Source organism: Camelina sativa, chromosome 9, assembly GCF_000633955.1.
Source record: "Camelina sativa cultivar DH55 chromosome 9, Cs, whole genome shotgun sequence".
Lineage (NCBI taxonomy): Eukaryota > Viridiplantae > Streptophyta > Magnoliopsida > Brassicales > Brassicaceae > Camelina > Camelina sativa.
Genome location: NC_025693.1, coordinates 5039544 through 5061177, shown reverse-complemented (window position 1 = coordinate 5061177; position 21634 = coordinate 5039544). Strand labels below are relative to the sequence as shown.

General features: G+C 33.3%; 5 protein-coding genes and 1 pseudogene across 5 annotated transcripts; 3 read left to right on the top strand and 3 right to left on the bottom strand.

The window, feature by feature from the left end:
• On the top strand, positions 324-904 carry LOC104710521. The gene has a single exon (XM_010427139.2). It carries the CDS (start codon positions 568-570, stop codon positions 775-777), a length of 210 nt encoding a protein of 69 aa, XP_010425441.1. The 5' UTR covers positions 324-567; the 3' UTR covers positions 778-904.
• On the bottom strand, positions 2169-3148 carry LOC109126305. The gene has a single exon (XM_019229756.1). The coding sequence runs from the start codon at positions 2495-2497 to the stop codon at positions 2288-2290; it is 210 nt and encodes a 69-aa protein (XP_019085301.1). The 5' UTR covers positions 2498-3148; the 3' UTR covers positions 2169-2287.
• LOC104710520 (protein LAZY 1-like) lies at positions 3420-5228 on the bottom strand. The gene is made up of 5 exons (XM_010427138.2): positions 4939-5228; positions 4728-4782; positions 3935-4542; positions 3616-3802; positions 3420-3508 (listed from the first exon to the last, which is right to left on the bottom strand). Exons 1-5 carry the CDS (start codon positions 4942-4944, stop codon positions 3489-3491), a joined length of 876 nt encoding a protein of 291 aa, XP_010425440.1. The 5' UTR covers positions 4945-5228; the 3' UTR covers positions 3420-3488.
• On the top strand, positions 10066-13407 carry LOC104710518 (probable metal-nicotianamine transporter YSL6). Its single transcript, XM_010427136.2, has 7 exons — positions 10066-10575; positions 10834-11006; positions 11097-11194; positions 11296-11433; positions 11601-11790; positions 11897-12029; positions 12144-13407. Exons 1-7 carry the CDS (start codon positions 10200-10202, stop codon positions 13079-13081), a joined length of 2046 nt encoding a protein of 681 aa, XP_010425438.1. The 5' UTR covers positions 10066-10199; the 3' UTR covers positions 13082-13407.
• LOC104710517 (transcription factor TCP20-like) lies at positions 18487-20229 on the top strand. The gene has a single exon (XM_010427135.2). The coding sequence runs from the start codon at positions 18784-18786 to the stop codon at positions 19786-19788; it is 1005 nt and encodes a 334-aa protein (XP_010425437.1). The 5' UTR covers positions 18487-18783; the 3' UTR covers positions 19789-20229.
• On the bottom strand, positions 20953-21429 carry LOC109126353 (annotated as a pseudogene).

Sequence of the window (21634 nt, the reverse complement as noted above, 5' to 3'; positions counted from 1 at the left end):
TGTAGTTAAAAATGAGTTTAGTTTGCATTGACTATCAAAGCAAACTCATTTTTAACTGTTACAGTTAAAGTTCGATGCAAACTAAACTCATTTTAACTACAAAGATGCTAAAGTAATTCTCAATTATAGGAAGTATTGTTTAATAGTTTTCATAAAGGATTCAAAAATGTTTAGTAAAGTTAACCAATAAAAAATGGACCGACCACTTTGTATATTTGTTTACTTTGATCCAAAGCCAATCCCATGTGACATCACATTCCAATGAAATGTGAATCCTCACACAACTTGATGGATCATAATCTCTCCTTTTCTTATAACCTTTAATCCTTCCATGTCACAAAAATTTGTCCTTTCCTCCCAAAGCACTCTTTCTTCCGACATTAACCAATGGATCACTCTATTCCCCTAAAGAAAAAAGAAGAAGCCTAATCTTCTATTCTCCACTACATATTAATTTCCCCACATATATATAAAGATACACAATCATGCATTTGTTGCATTGATCAAGTCCTTTTTTTCACACAACAGTTCAGACCTAAGAAAAGAGAGGAGCGGATCGAGAGAGAGATGCCTGATTGGGGACCGGTTTTTGTCGCGGTGACGCTTTTCGTGTTGCTAACTCCGGGACTGCTGATTCAAATTCCGGGGAGGGGACGAGTGGTTGAGTTTGGAACGTTTCAGACAAGTGGTGTTTCGGTTATTGTTCATACTCTCATTTACTTCACTATTGTTTGTATTCTCTTGCTTGCTCTCCAAATTCACATGTACATCGGCTGATATAAAATCTCTTTGCTTTTTACTTCTTTTTTGTATTAATGTATTTAGTTTTTTATTTCACTTGAATTGTGTGTACTTCAGTGTTTTGTTTGGTTTAAGAAACAAAGAGGTTTCATTAGATACTATATTAGTATAGTTTCACAAGCAGATATCTCTCTCTCTATGACTCTATGTGCCTAAAGAAATGTGTAAAAGTAAACATATAAACATTTGGTTCGATTCTGCTCGGTACAAATTCAAATGTTTCAATTAAAGATACGTGTAAACCGTAAACAACACCATTATGTGTTTAATCCACTCGAACTAAATCTGATTCCATTGATCAGTAAAGTTTTGCTGGTATTGAATTAGTTGCAAACATGCAAGTATCAACAGTACGAAGTCCACATGAAAATTGAAATACGGTGATACATTAAAAACTTAACTAAGAAGTAATTAGAAAGCTGATTTTATTTTATTAATTTTGTGGAGTGTGGAGTCAGTCGGTCCATCACTACAGCTAAAAAAAGCAAATATATTCCATTACTAATTTATTTTTTAAATAATAATAATTAAATTAGTCAATAACAAAAGTTATAAGAACATCAAACTTTTTTGGTTTAACGGTGACTTTTTTTTTTCTTGAACAATAAAATCAATCTGTGTGTTAACTAAAATTTCTTAATTACGCTTAATCCTATTTTAGCTAAATCCTCAGTATAACCCCATGTTGATAGGTTCGCTTAATCCTATTTTATCAACAGCGACTCTTTGATAGGTTCGATTTGATCGATCTCCCATGTTGTGTGTACAAGTGTGCAGACTGCAGAGTCTCCGAGACCACTTGACTACCACTTGACTATCAGACAAAGTACCTTTTTCTCGTGTTCTCATATGTTCTTTAATTAATTAATTAATAAACCAATCACGAGATTAGTTTTTAAGTTTTTCCTTAACACCAGACACAGAGCCACAAAACTTTCCTCTTTTTCTTTCTTTTCTTTCTAGTTTCTTCCATCNTGTTTTAAAAAAAATAAAGGTTACCCTTTTTGAAAAATGGGTCTAGAACAAACTCTGTAAAATTAGAGTTTTTATTTTGATCTATAGTTTATGTTCTCATGTTGTAACAAACAGATTTGGTGAAAAGGATNCTTTTCTTTCTAGTTTCTTCCATCTCTCTCTCCACCGCTTCCTTCCTAAAGTTGTAACCTTTATTTTTTTCTACTTTTAATGGCGGATTGGGCTCCAGTTCTCGTCGGTGTGGTNATTGTGTTTGTATTGTGATGTATCGTTTACTGAAATGTATCAGTTTGCTTCTTTTAGTGAAATGTGTTTATTTGCTTAGATTTTGTTAAAAATTACAGCTTTTTAACCATCCTGCTTGAGAAAACCTTTTTAGCAATAACGAACAATGAAAGCTAAAGAAGAGGAGAAATGTAGAAAGACTACAGATCTGTACATACATTGGAGTTTGGCAATATAAAGGCCTCCTCTTTTTTTTGTTGTTGTTACATGATATTAAGAGTAGAAACTAGAAATGGATGTGAATTTGTATAGCTATCACCAAGATTGTGAATATACAAAAGTATATAACCGCGTGAATCAAAATGGCTATACCGCTTGTCGTCATGTTTCCGAATTCAACCACTCTTGTCCTGGCCGGAAGCTGGAATAGTAGTCCTGGTGAGAGTAGGATGAATAGAGACACCGCTACAATCACCGGTCCCCAATCCGTGCTCATCTATAAAGGTTTTGAATCTCTTCTCTTCTTTGTGTTTTTTGTTGAAAATGCTTATGTGAATTGTGTGTATAAAAGAGAGTGTTTGTGTTGTTCTTTTGCTGATGAAGAGGGAGACAAAGTGGCTAGAGAGTTATGTAGAAGAAGGTGAGTGAGTGATGATTAGGTCTTTTTGGCTTTTCTTGGTGGCTAAGGAGACGAAAGAAGAAGAGGTTAAGATACTAAGCTTAGTGATGGATTACGAGGAAAGGGCATTGTGTTTCTTTATTGGCTCTGCTTTTGTGAACTTATCGTCTTCTTTCTTCTTTTTGATGATTGTTCAATCAGTTGTTTCTATGCTCTTTGGTGTTGTTTGCTTTTTGTTAAAGAATTTGAGATAAAGTAGATTACTACATAAAGATTGTATATCAAGAAATGTGTCCACTTATTTGTTTTCTTAGTAGTTTGGTTTTATCTTTTTGTTTTGTTTCTCTCTTGAGTCTTCTAGTAACAGTGGACCCGATTTGGTTTCCGTTTTCGATTCTATGTCCACGGATTGGATCCGGTCTAATAAGCATTGAGTTCAGTACCTCTGTTGTGTCTTGCCATTGATCTATGTTTTTTTTTGTCCCTATGGATCTTTTCAAAATGTACTGATCTTTTTTTTCTTGTTTTTGTTAGGCTTGTACTAATGGTGTTGAATTCGAGATCAAGAGTCAAAAGAGGGTCAAATGGGCAGACATTTTAGGTTCATCAGTGATTGGTTTGGAGCAGAGATGTGACAGTTATGAGCAGTTAACACCTGTAGCCATATCGCGTTTAGGTGCTACTTCGAATACTGTTTAGATTCGGGTACAATACTTCCATACATAACACATTGCCTTAAACTAGACTACATAACCTCTTTGATTACACACATTATTAGATACTGATTTTTGTATATTATATATGGATGTGATAGGAGAGATCTTTGCTAGGAGCATCAGTGGAGGTTTGTTGAAGTGAGTATTTATCTTCACAGCTCCAGAACAAGATCTGCAAAAAGCAAGCAAATGATATGAAAACTCTTGAGAGAGAGAGAGAATAGAAAAAACCAAATAGTGTTCTTTGTGTTTCATTGTCCTGTGTAGATATTGACGTACACTCTGTGTCGGTCTTGATCCAGTTTTCTCTTTTCCTGTTCGCATCCGAGATTGAACTTGCACCGAGGAACCCCCTAGTAATACTAGGGACCTTGAGATCCACTTTTCTTCTGTCATCTATCTCGTTATGGTCTCTTATAGGTGTATAGAGAACAGGGTGGACTTTACGTCGGCAGGTTTGAGTACTCTATAACAAAAACAGAAACCACCTTTAACTTTCAGAATTCACAGACCAATCACTTTAGGTAACTAATTTTTTTTTTTTTGACAATAGACTTTAGGTAACTAATTAGAAATGCTTAAAGCTAAAACGACTAACCTTTCTAAGAGCTTTCTTCTTGGGCATAGAATCCTCATCATCATTTCTTGTCTTCGAAGAAGCTCCATGAAGTTTTTCAAATACTTTTTTAATCACATCTCTTGTTCCATGTTTCTCTATGGAAGACTTTCCTTGTACTGTTTGTCTCCTCTTGAAGAGACTCATGAGCAAGCTCTTTTTCTTCTTTGTGCTTCCATTGCTTCTCTCCGTAAGTTCAATGGATGATAGAAAGTGATCATAATCTTGTTGAGGACATGCATGGAAATCTTTATCTTCTTTTGCATTCGATCTTTCTACCGGCTTACTGCTAATATCCTCAGGACATTCCTTAAGAAACTTGTCTAGTTTCTCAGTAATGAGCTTGGCCATCTCCTTTTCTTCTCCGGTTACATCTTCTTCTGCAACCATAGCTGCGAACTTAGGTGTCTCAGGGTCTGTGCCAAGCGTTCCGATGGCCAGAAAACCGCAGAAACCGTCTTCATCAAACCGAAGTTTCTCTTCAAATTTGGGTAGATTCTTGTCATGAGAGGGTCCGGAGAAGGAGAAGGAGTTTGTGCGGATGTCTTGGACGTCAGAGGAAATCTGAGCTCTTAGACAACCGGAACCACCTAAAAAGATAGGTTGAATTTTGTTTTATCAAAGAATAGATTAGCTAGAGAGAGTCGAGAGTATGCTTAATAGAAATTTAGAATCGATCAACCAAGAAGACTAGCATATATGTATAGATAACATATTCTATAAAGATGAAGATTTTATGAGATAAAGTTCTGCTTCTATATATATATGATCTAACCTTTGAAATCTTTTGATGGGCCATTTAGCGTTCTAGTTCGCATCCAACTTAGCAGCTGCAAGATTTAGAGATAGAGAGAGAGTTCGTTAAAAAATGATTAGCCAATGAGAGACTAAGTACAAACTACAAACTAATTAAAGCTCATTTATCATCAACAAGAAAGAATATTTTGATTAGACTTTGAAATTGGAATGTACATGTATATACTCACCTTCATTTTGTCTTTGGCTTCCCACAGCTTCTATTATTTTATTTTTCATTTTACTTAGGGTTTTATACTATATATATAGATGTAAGTAGGTCAAGTTTGAGCTAGAAGGATCCGAGTCTTATGATTGAGTTTAGAACAGTAGATGATATTGTCCGTCGTCGTCTTGTGTTGAGGATTCACATATATAGAATTACTATATAGATTTGCATGTATCGGACTTTATTTACGTAAGATGGGACGTTACAGAATTAAGGAAAGGTTGTTCTCGAGCTAAAAGGTGTGTATACGGAAGTCTCTGGCCGAGGTCGAGAGAGGGGGGTCTCCCACTTCTTCAACTTTTTCTTGTAATTTGTTGGGACATGTGTGTGAAGTTTCTCTCACAACCGACACGTGTCTAATCATTCGTACGCCATGAAATGACACATCGTAACACAATCGTATTATTGGAGTTAGCATATCATGTTTGTGCATACTGTTCTTCTTGCATGCTTTTTCCCCCAAAAGGAAATTGATACACACCTTCAAAAGGAAATGTTGTTTTCAGTCTCTATAAGAATATATGGCGTGCAAGCAATAGAAGTCTCTAGGCTCTAGCTCACAAAGAGAATCCCACTATTTTGTCCTGGCTCTGCCACGTCACCGACATAAAGGAAAGTGATATATACGAACCCCAAAAAAGAGTTAATAAATTTTTTAGACCATTGAAAAAATTGGACCGATATGAGTACGCAGTTAGCCAACCAAAGGGGTACGTAGAGTATTTGATGTCTTGAATTCGAGCACCAGCAATAAGAAGATGACTGAAATATTTAATTTAAAATGCAATGGTCTCTTGTCGAAGAGATTTCTTGGTTAAAAAGAAATGACATGTAGTGGTGCTACCGTACGTAATGTATGTATAAACATATACGACCCCAAAAGAGTTTGTAAATTATATAAACCATTGATAAATTGTACCGATATATAATATGACGTAACCAGAGAGTACTCAGTTGGCCAACCAAAGGGATACGTAGAGTATTTGAAGTCGTGAATCCAAGCACCAGCTAGCAATGAGAAGATGACTGAAATATGTAAGTTAACATGCCATGGTCTCTTGTCGAAGAGATTTCTTGGTTAAAAAGAAATGAATCGACATGTACCGTAATGTTTGTATATTTAAACAGTACTGTCACTCAATTTTGGTAGGAAACGGGTAAAAATCGTCGTTGGAATGTTATAAAGGTATCTTTATTATTGAACAAATAAACAAGAAGCTACATTATAACAATGTACTTTGTGTGTCCCAGAGACACAAAGGAGAAAGAGCTATTTCATGTGTGTAAGCTTTTAAGATCTTTCTTCTTCTTATAATTATATAACCTTCTGATCGATACATGTGAGGATTATTTTGTATCGTACACTAAATTATCGTCGCACTGTTTCATTTCACATGCAAAAAAACTGACAAATTAATGAAGTGTAAAAAACGTGCTTCATAGTTTCTTCTTGGTCCCATTTTTTTTTTAGCTAGTATTTCTTGTAGGTTTGCAAATCTTATCTAGGTGCCACCAAGACTTGTGATCGCTGAATGTGCTACGTACATGTTTTCAAATTTCAATATATCTTCGGTTAATCGTAAATGCAAGTTGACGTCCAAAACTCAAAAGTACAGCGTTATACAGAACCATATGCTTGGATATTGGATGAAATCGCAAATATATTGGTTATTTGGTTCTAACTAAGAATATCAAGCATAACCACATAATCGACATTCAAATATGAATTGAGTTTCGAATATGACACCATGCATATTCATAAAACGATCAACACACGCAACATTTAAGAAACTAAATCTTCATTTTTTTCTACCTAAATGGTGAATTAATCTACACCAGTCTTTGTCGGAGTCTCTGTAACTTAGAACATCGTGAATAAACGCTGAAAATCTGAACCGAAACCGATTTGAAAAATGTACTATTAGATTCTAATATTTTTTACCCACAAAACCCAAACCCGAGTATTCTTATCCGAACCCGTCCTGAGTACCCGAATGCCGAAACTTAGTCTTGATACTAAGGGTCTCACAAAAATGAGTGCAACAAAATTCATAATTTTGTCAAAATCATGGACCACTATATTCATAATACAGTAGAACCTCTATAAATTAATATTCTTTAAATTAATAGTCGCTATAAACTAATATTTTTTTGGTTCCGAGTTAGATCGGTGTAAAAAATAACACAATTCAATAAAATAATAAGATAATATTTTTTTTAGAAATTCTATGTAAAAAATATGCTCTCATCAATATTATAAACTAATAATGATATAAAAATATATATGTGGAAAATTAGTGAAATATGACTTTATTGTTGTTTGCCTATTCTTAAATTTGCATTCTAGTTGGAGCTCATATATAATATTTTTCATTGCATAAAAAACTTTTGGTGTTGTCTTCCCAAATCGATCCAAAAATTATGGAGATTCCTGATGCGATAATTTTTTTACATATAACTAATTCTAAATATACCGCAATATCTTTTTCAACTTCATCATCATCATAAAAGGTAGTAGCAATAATTTCTTTTAAGCTCTAAACTTTTAACATTTCTTATTTTTACCTAGATAATCTAATAAATTATTGACATCCATCCTATTATGATAGCCAAAATTGTAAATTAAAAAAATTCTATAAAAATGTAAATGATAACAAAAATATTATTTTTAATAGAAAATTTTTAAAACTATAAAAATAAAAAATCTCTTCATAAATTAATATTTTATTTATCGATAAATTAAAAACCTCTATAAATAAATAAATTTTCATGGTCTCGACCTTATTAATTTATAGAATTTTTGAATTTCATGAACATTATTTTCATAAAAATTACAAATTCCCAAAAAATTCAATAAATCCCATTCCATCCAAAGTAAATGATACGAGATAATAATCATCTTCAATTCTTCACATCTCAGTCTAGTTTCCATTTATACATAACTCTTACCACAAAAAAAAAAGAAAAGGGAAAAGAAATATCTTATTATATAAACCTTGATGACAATATTACTTATTAACAAGATCGTGACACGTGTCAATTATATCATTCAGATGTTGACACATGTCAATTCATTATTAAAATGTTAAAAAATAAAAATATAAAAATTCAAAACCTAACCTAAAAAGGTTTTATATAAAAGTAAATAGATAAAATAAAACCTAAATTTATTTAAAAACTAATTATAATATAATATATATAGATATATACCAAAAAATTCAAAATTATAATATTGTTTACTTATTTTGATTTTTAGTTGCTATATTACAAGAAAAATATTACTTTTTATATAAGATAAAAAAATGATTGTGAAAATTATACAATTAGTTACTGTTTCTAAAAAAAATGTAAATACTCACCTTTACATAAAAAAAAGATTGTTGAAGTAAAAAAAAAAAATAGATCGTCTCATATTTTTTTCACCAATCAAATAATTTATTCAAAAGACTGCTATTGTAATATATATGATAGGAGTATGTAAGATTAAACGTATGCGTTTTTGTAACTATAAAAATGTTAAAGTGAAAAGACATATAATAGGTTATTTAATGTGTTCATAAAGATAATGTGTTGGTAGTAGTTAAGACTAAAGAGTATATTTTAATAATAAAATATATTTGCGGGTACAAATAAACTTTTAGTGGTAATGTAGACAGTACATTTGTAAATGGTATACATAAGTGTATTATAGCAAAAAAAAAAAACAACTATTTTCTATAACTAAAAGTTTATCTCTTTACTTTTATACATTGTTTTTTACTTACGAAAATTATTAAATATATATTCTTTGTTAAATTTAATTTAATTTAAATACTTTTGAACTCATCAACAACTATTTTCTTTAACTAAAAGTGTATCTATTTTTTTTCAAACAAACAATAAAGTAAAAGGAATTTCTTCGGTAAGTTGCCCAAGCCAGAGGGAAGGGGTTTACAAAAGAACTTCAGAGATAAGAGAATGCGAAACACGGGCAAGATAATTCGCCTTCAAATTTGTCGCATGCGGGATCCAAGAGATGGAGAATAGTGGAAAAAACTCCAACGAATTAAACTCATCAAGCAAGTTGAAGAAGGATGGCCAATATTCAGGGGAATGCATCATAGTGAGTAAACTCAACACGTATGCGCTCCATGGCCCACAACAACGCTTCTAACTCTGAATGTAGGGGAGAGGGGCTCTGTTTTAGACACTTGGCCCCCAACAATGAAGTTCGCTCCTCACTAACGCAACACTTCCAGCCCAATCATGAATGCTCATTGGTTGCTTTCCAAGAACCATCAATTTGACAACAAGGTGAAGAAACATCCGAGGACGGAGATGGAGCCGACATGACCGCCGTAAAAGATAGCGCCTCTTTCCAAGCTAACTTATCGCCCAAAACCTGAGCAATTATATAATTTGTCTCGATCTCTAAACTTTAATTTTTTTTTATGGCCTTCCAGATTGCCTATAAAAATCATGGTAATTGAAGAAGTTGATCAGGATCACCCTGTACATCCCTCCAGAAAACAAAATCCAAATTTGAGTACACCGACTAATATGGATAATCCCCTGATGTGACCGGAGTTAGAGATAAATCCTAAACTTCCCACGAGTGAGGGCATTCAAAAAATTTATACCTTTTACACCAGATATTTATATTGGATACTTCAGTGTATCTATTTACTTTTATAAATATTTTTTACTTACTAGAAATACTTACTTTATATTCTTTGACAAATTTTATTTTATTTTTAAAATTTTAAACCCGCACATCGGGCGGGTCTTTGATATAAATAGCAAGGGCCGGCCCAATGTGAAACGAGCCCAACAAACAAAAATACTTTACTATTAAACGACCGTTACAAAAATTTAGTGGAATAAAATAATAATCTGAACACGAGAGAGACGAGAGGCGGAGGAACGAAGAAAAGAACAAAAATTACAATAAATGTGGTTCGTAACTTTCGTAATCAATCCCATTCTCTTAACAGATAAAAATTCATCGTTTCAATGTAAGCTTAGCGTAACAGACTAAAATGACACGTGTCACTTTCTCATTCCACCTACTCATAACCACGTTTGCGTCTAATCTTTTTAGAGTTTTTTTTTTCTTTATTCTCTCCCAAATCCTAACTAACTCTCTCTCTCACAATTCACAAATCCGCCATAACCATTCTCCTCTCTCTATAGATCCATTTTCTCGGGAAAATCCAAAATTTGACGATTGACTTAGCTTAAAACATGGGGACGGAGATCCCAAGATCGGAGGATGAGATATCGGAGGCCTTGTTACAGCCGGAATCTGGGAAAACCGCGACGACGACGACGACGGCAGCGGACGAGCATGTACCTGAGTGGAAAGAGCAGATAACGCTTCGAGGATTGACCGTGAGCGCTTTGTTGGGAACTTTGTTCTGTATCATCACTCATAAACTCAATCTGACTGTTGGAATCATCCCGTCGTTGAACGTCGCTGCCGGATTGCTCGGATTCTTCTTCGTCAAGTCGTGGACTGGTTTCTTGTCGAAGCTTGGGTTTACGGTGAAGCCGTTCACTAAGCAAGAGAATACTGTTATCCAGACTTGCGTTGTCGCTTGCTATGGCCTCGCCTTTAGCGGTATTTTTTTTACTCAAGATCTGTGTTCGATATCGGAATCTTAGTTTTTCGAATTCTGGAACAGTAGTTGTTTTTGGCGATTGTACAATAGTAGTAACTTTGATTTGATCAAGAAGAATCTGATTGTGGTTGACTTGGTTGGAATCACAAACGTTGAATTTGTTGAAAAGGATCTGTAGCTATTTTCTGAGAAATTGTTGATTGTGATTACTAGTATAAGGATTTGATATGGAATTGTCTTTGCTTTCTAAATATCAGGAGGATTTGGTTCATATTTGATTGCTATGGATGAGAAGACATACAAGCTCATTGGTGCTGACTATCCGGGGAATCATGCAGAAGATGTTATAAATCCAGGATTGTGGTGGATGATTGGGTTTTTGTTTGTGGTCAGCTTCTTGGGGCTCTTTAGTCTCGTTCCATTACGCAAGGTAGTAATCTCAATAGCATATAGATAATGTATAGTGTCCTTTCACTACTGTTTGATCTTTCTCCTTATGCGCTCATTAAGTATATCTCAGGTGATGGTTTTGGACTACAAACTTACTTATCCTAGTGGAACCGCCACTGCAATGTTGATTAACAGCTTCCATACCAACACTGGAGCTGAGCTTGCAGGGTAATTTTTGTCAAGAGTCATTTTAAATTTTGCTTTCTGCAAAACCATATCTTTAGTTTATTGAACTTGCGTGTGTGTGTGTGTGATGTTTTTCACCACAGGAACCAGGTCAAATGCCTTGGAAAATACCTGAGCCTTAGCTTGATTTGGAGTTGTTTCAAGTGGTTCTTTAGTGGTATTGGAGATGCTTGTGGGTTTGATAACTTCCCAACCCTTGGTTTGACGCTATACAAGAACACGTAAGTTCATCCTATCGGCTATCTCTTGACCATATTGATACAGCTTTTATGTCCGAGATTAATATATCAGTAATGATCTGTGAGAATTGAGAAGGAATATGTTTTCTGCTACTTTTTGAAGGTATGTTGGTGCAATTTATAACTATTCTGGATTCTTTGCCGCACAGGTTTTACTTTGACTTCAGTCCTACTTATATTGGATGCGGTCTTATATGCCCCCATATAGTGAATTGCTCGGTTCTTCTCGGTGCGATCATCTCTTGGGGGATTCTGTGGCCATTCGTATCACAGCATGCCGGGGATTGGTATCCAGCTGACCTTGGGTCCAACGATTTCAAAGGTCTCTATGGATATAAGGTACAGTATAAGCAGCCCAGTTATAAACTTTTTTTTAATACAGTATAAGCAGGGAAACAGATGAGGTTCAAGTACTGATATTTTCATGTCGTGTTTGACTTTTAAGGTCTTTATCGCCATTGCCATTATCCTTGGTGACGGTCTCTACAATCTTGTCAAGATCATTGCTGTCACTGTGAAGGAAATATGTAGCAGTAGGTCAAGACGACTCAATCTACCGATTGTTACCGACGTTGTAGGTGAGAGAATATTAGATCCTTACTCATCTCTTACATGTTTTTGTATTAACCAAGAATTTGTTTGCTCTCATGGCCACTTTCTAAAGACTGTTAACTATATGTTTTCCAATTCAGATGACAGCGAAGCCTCTGAGATACTGCTGGTCAAGAAGAAAAGAGATGAAGTATTTCTTAAGGACCGTATACCCCTTGGATTTGCGGTTTCTGGTTATGTGGGTCTTGCAGCTATCTCTACCGCAACAATCCCGTTGATATTCCCACCCTTGAAATGGTACTTTGTCCTGTGTTCTTACTTCATTGCACCTGCTCTTGCCTTTTGCAACTCTTATGGAACTGGGCTCACGGACTGGAGTCTAGCATCAACCTATGGAAAGATCGGTCTTTTCATAATTGCTTCTGTAGTAGGAAGTGATGGTGGTGTCATTGCGGGTTTAGCTGCCTGTGGAGTTATGATGTCAATCGTCTCTACTGCAGCTGATCTTATGCAAGACTTCAAAACAGGTTACCTTACTTTATCATCAGCAAAATCCATGTTTGTAAGCCAGCTTGTTGGGACCGCAATGGGCTGTGTGATCGCCCCGCTCACATTCTGGCTGTTCTGGACTGCTTTTGACATTGGAGATCCCAATGGTCCGTACAAAGCACCTTACGCAGTGATTTTCCGTGAGATGGCGATTCTCGGTATTGAGGGCTTTGCGGAACTGCCTAAGCACTGTTTGGCTCTTTGTTACGGGTTTTTCATCGCAGCTTTGATTGTGAATCTCTTGAGAGACATTACACCGCCTAAGATCTCTCAGTTTATCCCGATCCCAATGGCGATGGCTGTCCCATTCTACATTGGAGCGTACTTCGCCATTGACATGTTTGTTGGGACTGTGATATTGTTTGTATGGGAGCGGATCAACAGGAAAGATGCAGACGACTTTGCGGGTGCAGTAGCATCAGGACTGATCTGTGGGGACGGGATCTGGACAATTCCGTCTGCTATCCTCTCGATCTTAAGGATCAACCCGCCCATTTGTATGTACTTTGGACCGTCCTCGGCAAGTTAAAGATGCCTGAATGGCCGGTCATAATCGCAACCACGAGTCACAATCAAATGAAAAACTTGTCTGAGAGTCTCGTGGCCGCCAGATTTGAAGCAATCGTCTTCATATGCTGTGTAGATATGTTTAGTATCCAATTCGCAAGAACAAAAAATGTTGTTGCAAATCTCTTTAAATGTTTAGTCAATGTTGTTTTATGTCTTGGGATATTCTCTTTGAATGCTCTCATTCACAAGCTCAAAGAGGGTTTAGTATCCATTTGCATTTGTTCAATTCAATAATCATAAGGAATGTATACAGATGTTATATTGAACTCATACAATTCCAATTAACCTCAAAAGCTCAATCAAAAGTTCATGCTAATTTGGTTTATATGATTTTATTGATTTATTTGTATTGGAGAGAACCAAAACTCCAAAAGTGTGAGAAATTTCAATAATGTTTATAATCATAGATATACACCCACTACGCAACATATAATAATATTTTTAGTACGAGATTTATTTACAATAGTGTCTCTTTTTGGATTTGAGAATACTGTTTCGAACAGTTTAATAGTACAATATAGATTATGTTTTATATTCTAGTCATAGTAAATTTGTAATAATGAACATTTTGATGTAAATTTTTTGATGATATCAAAATCTTTAGTTGATCGTTTGACAGCACCACTATTGTAATTTAACAACAACTGAGTTTATTTTCAAACATACCACTTTTAGTGTTTTTATTCCAAAGACATCTATTTTCCCAAAATTACCACAAAATGTGAACTAAATTTTTTATATTAAAAGTTTAAAACTAATCACTAAATCCTAAACACTAAACCTGAAAACTATACCCTAAATCTAAAATTGTCAACTTAAACCTGAAAAAAAAAAATGTACCCATTGAAAAATTAATTTTTTTTTGTGTTAGTGGTATTTTTGGATAATAAATTTTTGTGATATTTTTGGAAAAAAAAAAACTGTGTGGTATTTTTTAAAAAGAACTTAATAGTATTTCAAGGAATTCCTTAACATTTTTATTTTAATAGTGAAAATAATCTTAAAAACTGTAAAATTTCTAATCATGATACTCCAAGCTTGATATACTATAATTGGGGCAAGATTGGTGGAGATAATGGTGGCACAAACTCTTGAGAATTATTGGATATTAAAATCATTAAGAAAAATAAAAGCAAATGAATATGATGGTGAGAGGTAAAACATAAAAAAAAAATGATGTGTCAATTTGAATTCTGATAATATTTACTTTCAACATAAAAAATAAAATGATGGGGACAGGTTGAATAAATTGGATGAAGACTATCTTGATTAAGACTACTAATCATATTGAACCATTTTCGAACTGAAAAATAAATGATAAAGTATAAATTAGAATCATGTACTTATTAATATGATTGACATTAATACACATTTCTCCATAGTCATTTTTTTCATTATGGTATGTTCACATCGAAAACAACTTTGAAATCAGAGGACATGCAATGTTTAATAAAAACAACTTTATTAATGTGTACTAATGCTATACCACATTAAACATTGCATATCTTCTTTTTCATCTCTTTATGAAATATTTATATATGCAATTTTAATGTGTTTTTAATATTGACACATATTTATCAAATAATTATGCTTTATAAATTATAATTTTTTTAACAGTTCGACTAGAGTGAACTTTTTACGAATTAACGAGATAAATTGCTTGTTTTACAATCACTCATATATTTTTTTCTTTTTGCTAGTTGAAAGGTTAGTCAATCATATAATTCTGAAACAATTATTAAATTTGGGAATTGTGAGAATTTCAAGTAAATATGATTCACAACATATTATCGAATGCATTTTGTAATACTCAATTTTTTTGGAACTCCATAATATTAGATCGGATGTCATCCCAAATTTTTTTTTTCGTTCAGATTTGTTATGTGAAGAAATTAATATAATGGTAATTTTAAATTCATTTCTTTTTTATTCACATTTGTTATGTGAAAAGCTAATATAAAAACAAATTCTCTAGCAAAATAAATTTTATGTTCAAACTATAAATAAATTATTTGACTCATTTTGTTACATGGGTTCGTGTGTGTTTCCAGTTTTTTGAGCATAGATAAATCCACAAATTTCACATGCACTAACTCAAAATATATTTTTCTTTTTGGTATGGTCCTATTATATGACACATACTAAGACTACGGGACCAAACCGAACAATAATTTTGATAAAAATGACTATGAAATTAGAGGTGAAAAAAAATAACATACTACATTTTTCTCAAATCTATATTTGACAATTTTCTCTATCTATGTTGAATCAGAATGTCTTTTCTCCTGGTAAAATTTTAATCACGATTCTGACGTCAAGACTGAGGACATATACGACACTAACAATTTCAAAGGCGACAATTATTAGTTGTCAACTATAAATTATGTAAAAAAATATCAACATATTTATTCTAAAAAATAATACTAATTCATAGCATTACCAATATGATAAAATCGTATCACTCTTGAAGTAATTAGTGAATAACTATATGCCAAACAAACATGAGAAAATTGGAAAAATGATTCATAGGAATTTGTATTTACAGTTATGGTAGGTATTTTGTAACTTTGCTTTTTGTGTATACACCATTAAAACATCATTTACAGTACAACATTGAAATATTATGGTTTTGAAATGATAGATATTATACATTTAAATTAATTCGTTATATGTATTTAAGTTTTTAAAATATTTTGGATGGCATGGATGCACATCTTATGCATGTAAAACCCATACTCCAAATAAAAATGATATTTGGATGCAAACGTTTCAGATTTGACACAAAATACAGAACGGACAACGGTATATAATAGAATAGAATTGATTTGTGACAAAGTAACACAACATTATAAAAATATCATTTGGTTCTTAGTGGTAACAAAAAAAAGACGTGGTTGAAGGTGATTAATTCTAACTAGTTTACGAAATTCTCAAATTTTGACATATCTATTTAGCTTTACTTTTACTGTTTTTACAATACAGTTTATTTTTGTTATAGATCATTTTTATTTATTTTGGGGGACAAATTCTTTCTTGCGTTTGGAGAGTGATCGATTGAACCGTAAATCTTGAACAAAAAAAAAAAACTGTTGACAAATATTGGTGTATTACTTTATTTAAACGTGATTATGGTCGTCATTAATATTAGGGCATCTCCAACCCACCTCTATATTTGTTTTTTAACTCTATTTTAAAGTAAAATCCACTCTAACCCAACTCTATTTCTACCTCTATAATAGAGATCTCTATTTTTTCCTCTATATATAGAGGAACTCTATTTTTTCCTCTATAATAGAGTTGAACTTTTTTATTTATAAATTGGTCCTTGAACTTTTAACACTTTTATATTTATGATCAAAATAAATAAAATATATATATCAATAGTTTAATAATAATTTAAATATATATTTAAATAGTTTAATAATAATTTAAATATTTTAATAATAATTTAATTTGTATATTAATAGGATAATTGATTATAAAGTTAAATTTGACTAATTTTAATATTTTGGTTTAAAATTTTTTAGGATTTTCGTATTAAAAAATTTTAAAGGTTTTTGTATAGAAAAATATTTTTAAAATTTGAGACTATTATTTGCAAAAGAAAATTTATATAAAATCTTATTAAATATAAATAACTTAAATATTTTAGTTTTTATTCATGCCATAACATTATTTTTAATACAACAAAGACTAATTATTTAATATTCTGGTAATATTTATGAATGTTAAAAATTTAAATAATATCATAATTTTATGAAAGTTTCACAAATACTAAAATAAATGGGTTAGTTTGCAACTTTTATAAATAAAAGGTATTAACAGTAAAATAAAAAAGGAATCTCTACGGAATATTTTTTTTAGAGAAAAAAATAGAGATATACGTTAGAGTAAAAGTCACGTCTATTATAGAGTTCCTCTATTTTAGAGGTAAAAATAGAAAAAACTATTGGAGAATGTCTAAAGATAGAGAGTAGTTAACTCAATTAAGATTAATTGAAGTCTAAGACTTATGAGTAGTTATGATGAAACGAGAGGTGCGAGTAAAAAAAAGAGATGATATAATGTTGTCGGTCCATAAATGATGGAACTCTCAAACTCTTTAGAACTTGCCCTACAAGCGAACCAAACTCTCTGTTGGAGCTGCCAAGTGTCAGCAAGTCATTGATCTAACTTGATAGACTAGCTAAGCTAACGTACTTCCTTTTCAGAGAAGACGTTGACTTTGACTACTGTTGTAGCGTAAGTAAGTATGTACGAAACTACGAATACTTTTATTTTTGGCTTAGGGGTAAAAAGAAGGATATATTTTTGCTAAAAAAAAAGGGTAAAAGAAGGATATTTACGAAGCAACATTAAAAATCATATTTTATCACTTGAACAAGCTATTTGTCAATTTAAACCATAGTTGTATGCAATTTATATTTATTTTTCTTATATCACTTTATATTAGAAAATGTTGTCTAACTATTATGAATAATTTATGTTGTTTACAAATTTACAATAATACTTTTTTAAGAAAGATTTACAATAATCCATATGTGATATGTAATATATACATCATAAACGGTTATTCAAAGAATAACTTGTTATGCAACAGTCATATCCAAGCCATTGATAGTAAAAACTAAATGTGAGACACTAAAACAAAGTTTGTATCTATGAACAACACAAAATGATATAATAAATTCCAAAGAATGATATACTATAGTATACAATATAAATTATCCACACAACTCACTAAATTTTCTAGAAAATTTGTATATATATATATTCCAGTAAACAATACATAGAAGCTTTTTTAAATAACCATTAAATCAAAAATTTCAAAAGGTTTAACGTTTACTTTATAGTTTTAAATTAATGATTTTCTTTTGACATTTATTTTTATTTTGGCAACAATTAATAATTTTTTGACATTTACACTGAATAATACTTTTTTCCCCCTTCAAACCATTAAATAATAAATGACAAAATATTTTACTTTTTCATTAGCCTACAGAAAAGTAAAAAAAAAATTCCGGACAAAAGTCATTAAGTGTTTTACACCAAAAAAAGAAAAAAAGTCATTGAGTGTATTTATTAGTGGGAAATGAAGTGGCAGTTCTTTTAGATTCTCAATTACCTTTGATTTAAATGTGAAACGGTCATTCCTTTTTTCCTTTACGGATTTGTTTGGTTACTTTGCTGTTTATGCTCTTTTATAGTATCAGTGTTTGGTGAGAAACCTATGTAACTCACTATCTCTCGCTATGTAAACAAACCAACAAAACAAAACAAAAAAGTAAATAAATAAATAAACAAAAAGAAAAAAAAGAAATAGACAAAACTAAAATCTTATTACTTTTAAGTGTTTTCTCATTTCTTTTTTGACCCATTTCGTGAGATCGAAAGATGATAACTTTTTTTTTTCTTCTTTATTCTTCTCCATTCTGCATCGGGATCTTACGGGAGAGAGTGTTTTCAGTATATTAAATTCGTAAATTCCCAAGAAAAAAAAAAACACTGTTAAAATTTTCTCAAAGTCGATACTTTTTCTTCTCGAAGTCACAATTCTCAAACCCTTAATTGAAATTGAATCCAAAGAGAGAGAGAAAGAGAGGATTTTGATTAATTTAAGTCTGGACCCTGAAGAAGTCCCCACACAAACAAAAGGCTTCGATGGATCCCAAGAACCTAAATCGACACCAAGTACCAAATTTCTTGAACCCATCATCACATCCACCACCACCGCTGAACCAGGGCATCGGAGATAACGACGACAACGACGACAATCGCAAATCTACTGAGATTAAAGATTTCCAGATCGTGGTCTCTGCTTCTTCCGACAAAGAACCGAACACCAACAACAACACTACTATCAAGAAGAGTCAGAACCAGACCCAGCTTGGTCCTAAGAGAAGCTCTAACAAAGACAGACACACTAAAGTCGAAGGTAGAGGTCGAAGAATCAGGATGCCTGCTCTCTGTGCTGCTAGGATTTTTCAACTGACTAGAGAATTGGGTCACAAATCTGATGGTGAGACTATCCAGTGGCTGCTTCAACAAGCTGAGCCGTCCATTATTGCAGCCACTGGTTCAGGAACCATACCTGCCTCTGCTTTAGCTTCAGCTGCTGCCTCTGTCTCTAACCATCATCATCAAGGTGGGTCTCTTACTGCTGGTTTAATGATCAGTCATGACCTTGTAGACGGTGGTGGGTCTAGTAGTGGTAGACCACCGAATTGGGGAATTGGTGGCGGTGAAGGAGCTTCTTCTAGGTCTAATTTGCCAACTGGGTTGTGGCCAAATGTAGCTGGGTTTGGTTCTGGTGTGCCAACCACTGGTTTAATGAGTGAAGGAGCTGGTTATAGAATTGGGTTTCCTGGGTTTGATTTTCCTGGTGTTGGACCTATGAGTTTTGCATCTATCTTGGGTGGTGCTGGTGGGAACAATCATCAGATGCCTGGACTTGAGTTAGGGTTGTCTCAGGAAGGCAATGTTGGTGTTTTGAATCCACAGTCTTTTAATCAGATTTATCAACAGATGAGTCAAGCTCAGGTTCAAGCTCAAGCTCAGGCTCAAGCTCAAGGTAGGGTTCTTCACCATATTCATCATAACCATGAAGATCATCAGCAAGAGAGTGGTGAGAAAGATGATTCTCAATCTCAAGGCTCAGGGCGTTAAAAGCATTGGGTTTTTTTTTGTTTTGTTTATCTTCTGGATTTGAAAAGCTTTTGGCTTTTTTGTTTTGTGATAATATTGTTGTAATTTGTACCACCATGGAGAAGAAAAAGGAAAAAAAAGAAAAGGTTATAATATACTGAGTGAGAGTGGTAGTCTATACTTCTTGAAACCTCTGCAAAAACACAGGTGAGCGCAATTTGAGGATGATGATACAACTACAAGAGAGTGGAATCTTCAAACTTTTTGTTTTCCGAGTGTTTGTGATAATTTTTTTTGGCAGTTGTTGTTTGAGCTTGCAGGTGGAGTTTGTTAATACACACAGCCAGAGATTTTTTGTTTGTTTGGAGTCTTTAGGTTCCAGAGAGGCTTGTTTTTTTTTATTATTACCTATTCTGTGTTTTGTTACTTTTGAATATCAAGAAGAACCCGGCTTTTTCGATAGTACAACAATGGTAATGTATAACTTCCTTTAATGAAGATTACATTGATGGAAGAAACTATTATAACTTCCTTTGCACATTTGCATCTCCCAAGATTGTTTTCTTTCGCTTGATCTCTCTGAATGATGAGTTATGACTTTTGTTTTAATGTCGAGTGTAAAGCACTTTGCTGCATGTTCTGATTCAGTGGCTTTGAGCTGCAATGGATTTCACAAATCACAATGATGGTTAAGTTTCTATTCTTTAACTCTTACTTGAAGACATGTTATTGTTATCAGTGCCTTTGGCATCTCTGACTGAGTTTGTGCATGTTGTGAAGTTAACTGTGGAAATGTTGCGGTTAGTAACCAAGTAAGCTGTTTTTAGCATCATTTAGTTTCAATCTATAAACAGAAGCCAATTGTTATTTACAGTTTACTCCTTACCTTTTTAAAAGATATAGGTATCAATTGTTCAACGAGTCAAAAAGTTTCTTACTCATGTTTACTTGAATTTGACGGAACAAAGGAAAGAGAAGAAGTGAAGGAGTCAAAAAAAGATGCTGCTCTCTGATTTGTCCAACCAGTCAAATCAAGTGAAATTTCAAAAACATTCACAAAGCTAGCTCTCTATAGCTCTTACCTTTTGAGCAATGATCAAAACTTGACACTAATGGTCTACATACAACTTCATGAAAGCCTCCCCCATGATGAGAGCTTAAAGACTAATCCTCCTCATAATTTGCTTACTCTTTGAACTGCCATTCTCTTCGGCACATTGGACAATGAGCTTGACTCGTCTGCGAAGATGAAACGTGTGGTTGCAAGCTCCCCAAACTGCCCTAACACCAAAACAATAAGGTCTATAAGTAAATAGCTATGTTCTAGTAAGTGTTGGAGAGAGAGAGAGAGAGAGTGTCTTAAGTAACATATATAAAAGTGACAACATGATAGCAGAGAACTTTACTTAGAGGGCAGTCATCTCCAGGAATTTTGAAATCAGGACAACAACAACCATCAAAAGCCATCCGACATATCCCACATGTTTCATCTTGAGCATCCGATGCCCATGAAGCAACAGCATGCCATCTGTGCCAGAGAGAAACTTGTAACTCTTCATTTGTAAGAGCTCATGTGGTGGAGCAGTGATTTAAGATAATACACAAGGTAAAGGGACGAGGAACTTGCTCTGTTTCTATGGCTATACAGGACATTAGCAGAATAATCAGTTCCACACAAAAATGTTATAAGCCTAAAGAGTAATAATAAATGAAGTCTTACCTAGTAGTCTAGTACTATTGAATTGTTTTCCAGTAATAAAAAAACCTGAAAGCCAGTCTACCAATTAACACACTTTTTACAAAAATTATTACAAAGTAAACCAAAATTACCTCTGTTTGACTTTGAGTAATCTCACCGTATACGAAA

Excerpts from the sequence above, each read along its gene's own strand:
- LOC109126305 (XM_019229756.1), bottom strand. The coding sequence starts at position 2,497 with ATGAGCACGGATTGGGGACCGGTGATTGTAGCGGTGTCTCTATTCATC.
- LOC104710520 (XM_010427138.2), bottom strand. Across the intron at positions 4,543-4,727 it reads CCCATCAAAAGATTTCAAAG|GTGGTTCCGGTTGTCTAAGA; the intron begins GTTAGATCATAT and ends CTATCTTTTTAG. Across the intron at positions 3,509-3,615 it reads GATCAAGACCGACACAGAGT|ATCTTGTTCTGGAGCTGTGA; the intron begins GTACGTCAATAT and ends TGCTTTTTGCAG.
- LOC104710517 (XM_010427135.2), top strand. The coding sequence starts at position 18,784 with ATGGATCCCAAGAACCTAAATCGACACCAAGTACCAAATTTCTTGAAC.
- LOC104710521 (XM_010427139.2), top strand. The coding sequence starts at position 568 with ATGCCTGATTGGGGACCGGTTTTTGTCGCGGTGACGCTTTTCGTGTTG.
- LOC104710518 (XM_010427136.2), top strand. The coding sequence starts at position 10,200 with ATGGGGACGGAGATCCCAAGATCGGAGGATGAGATATCGGAGGCCTTG. Across the intron at positions 10,576-10,833 it reads CTATGGCCTCGCCTTTAGCG|GAGGATTTGGTTCATATTTG; the intron begins GTATTTTTTTTA and ends TCTAAATATCAG. Across the intron at positions 12,030-12,143 it reads GATTGTTACCGACGTTGTAG|ATGACAGCGAAGCCTCTGAG; the intron begins GTGAGAGAATAT and ends TTTCCAATTCAG.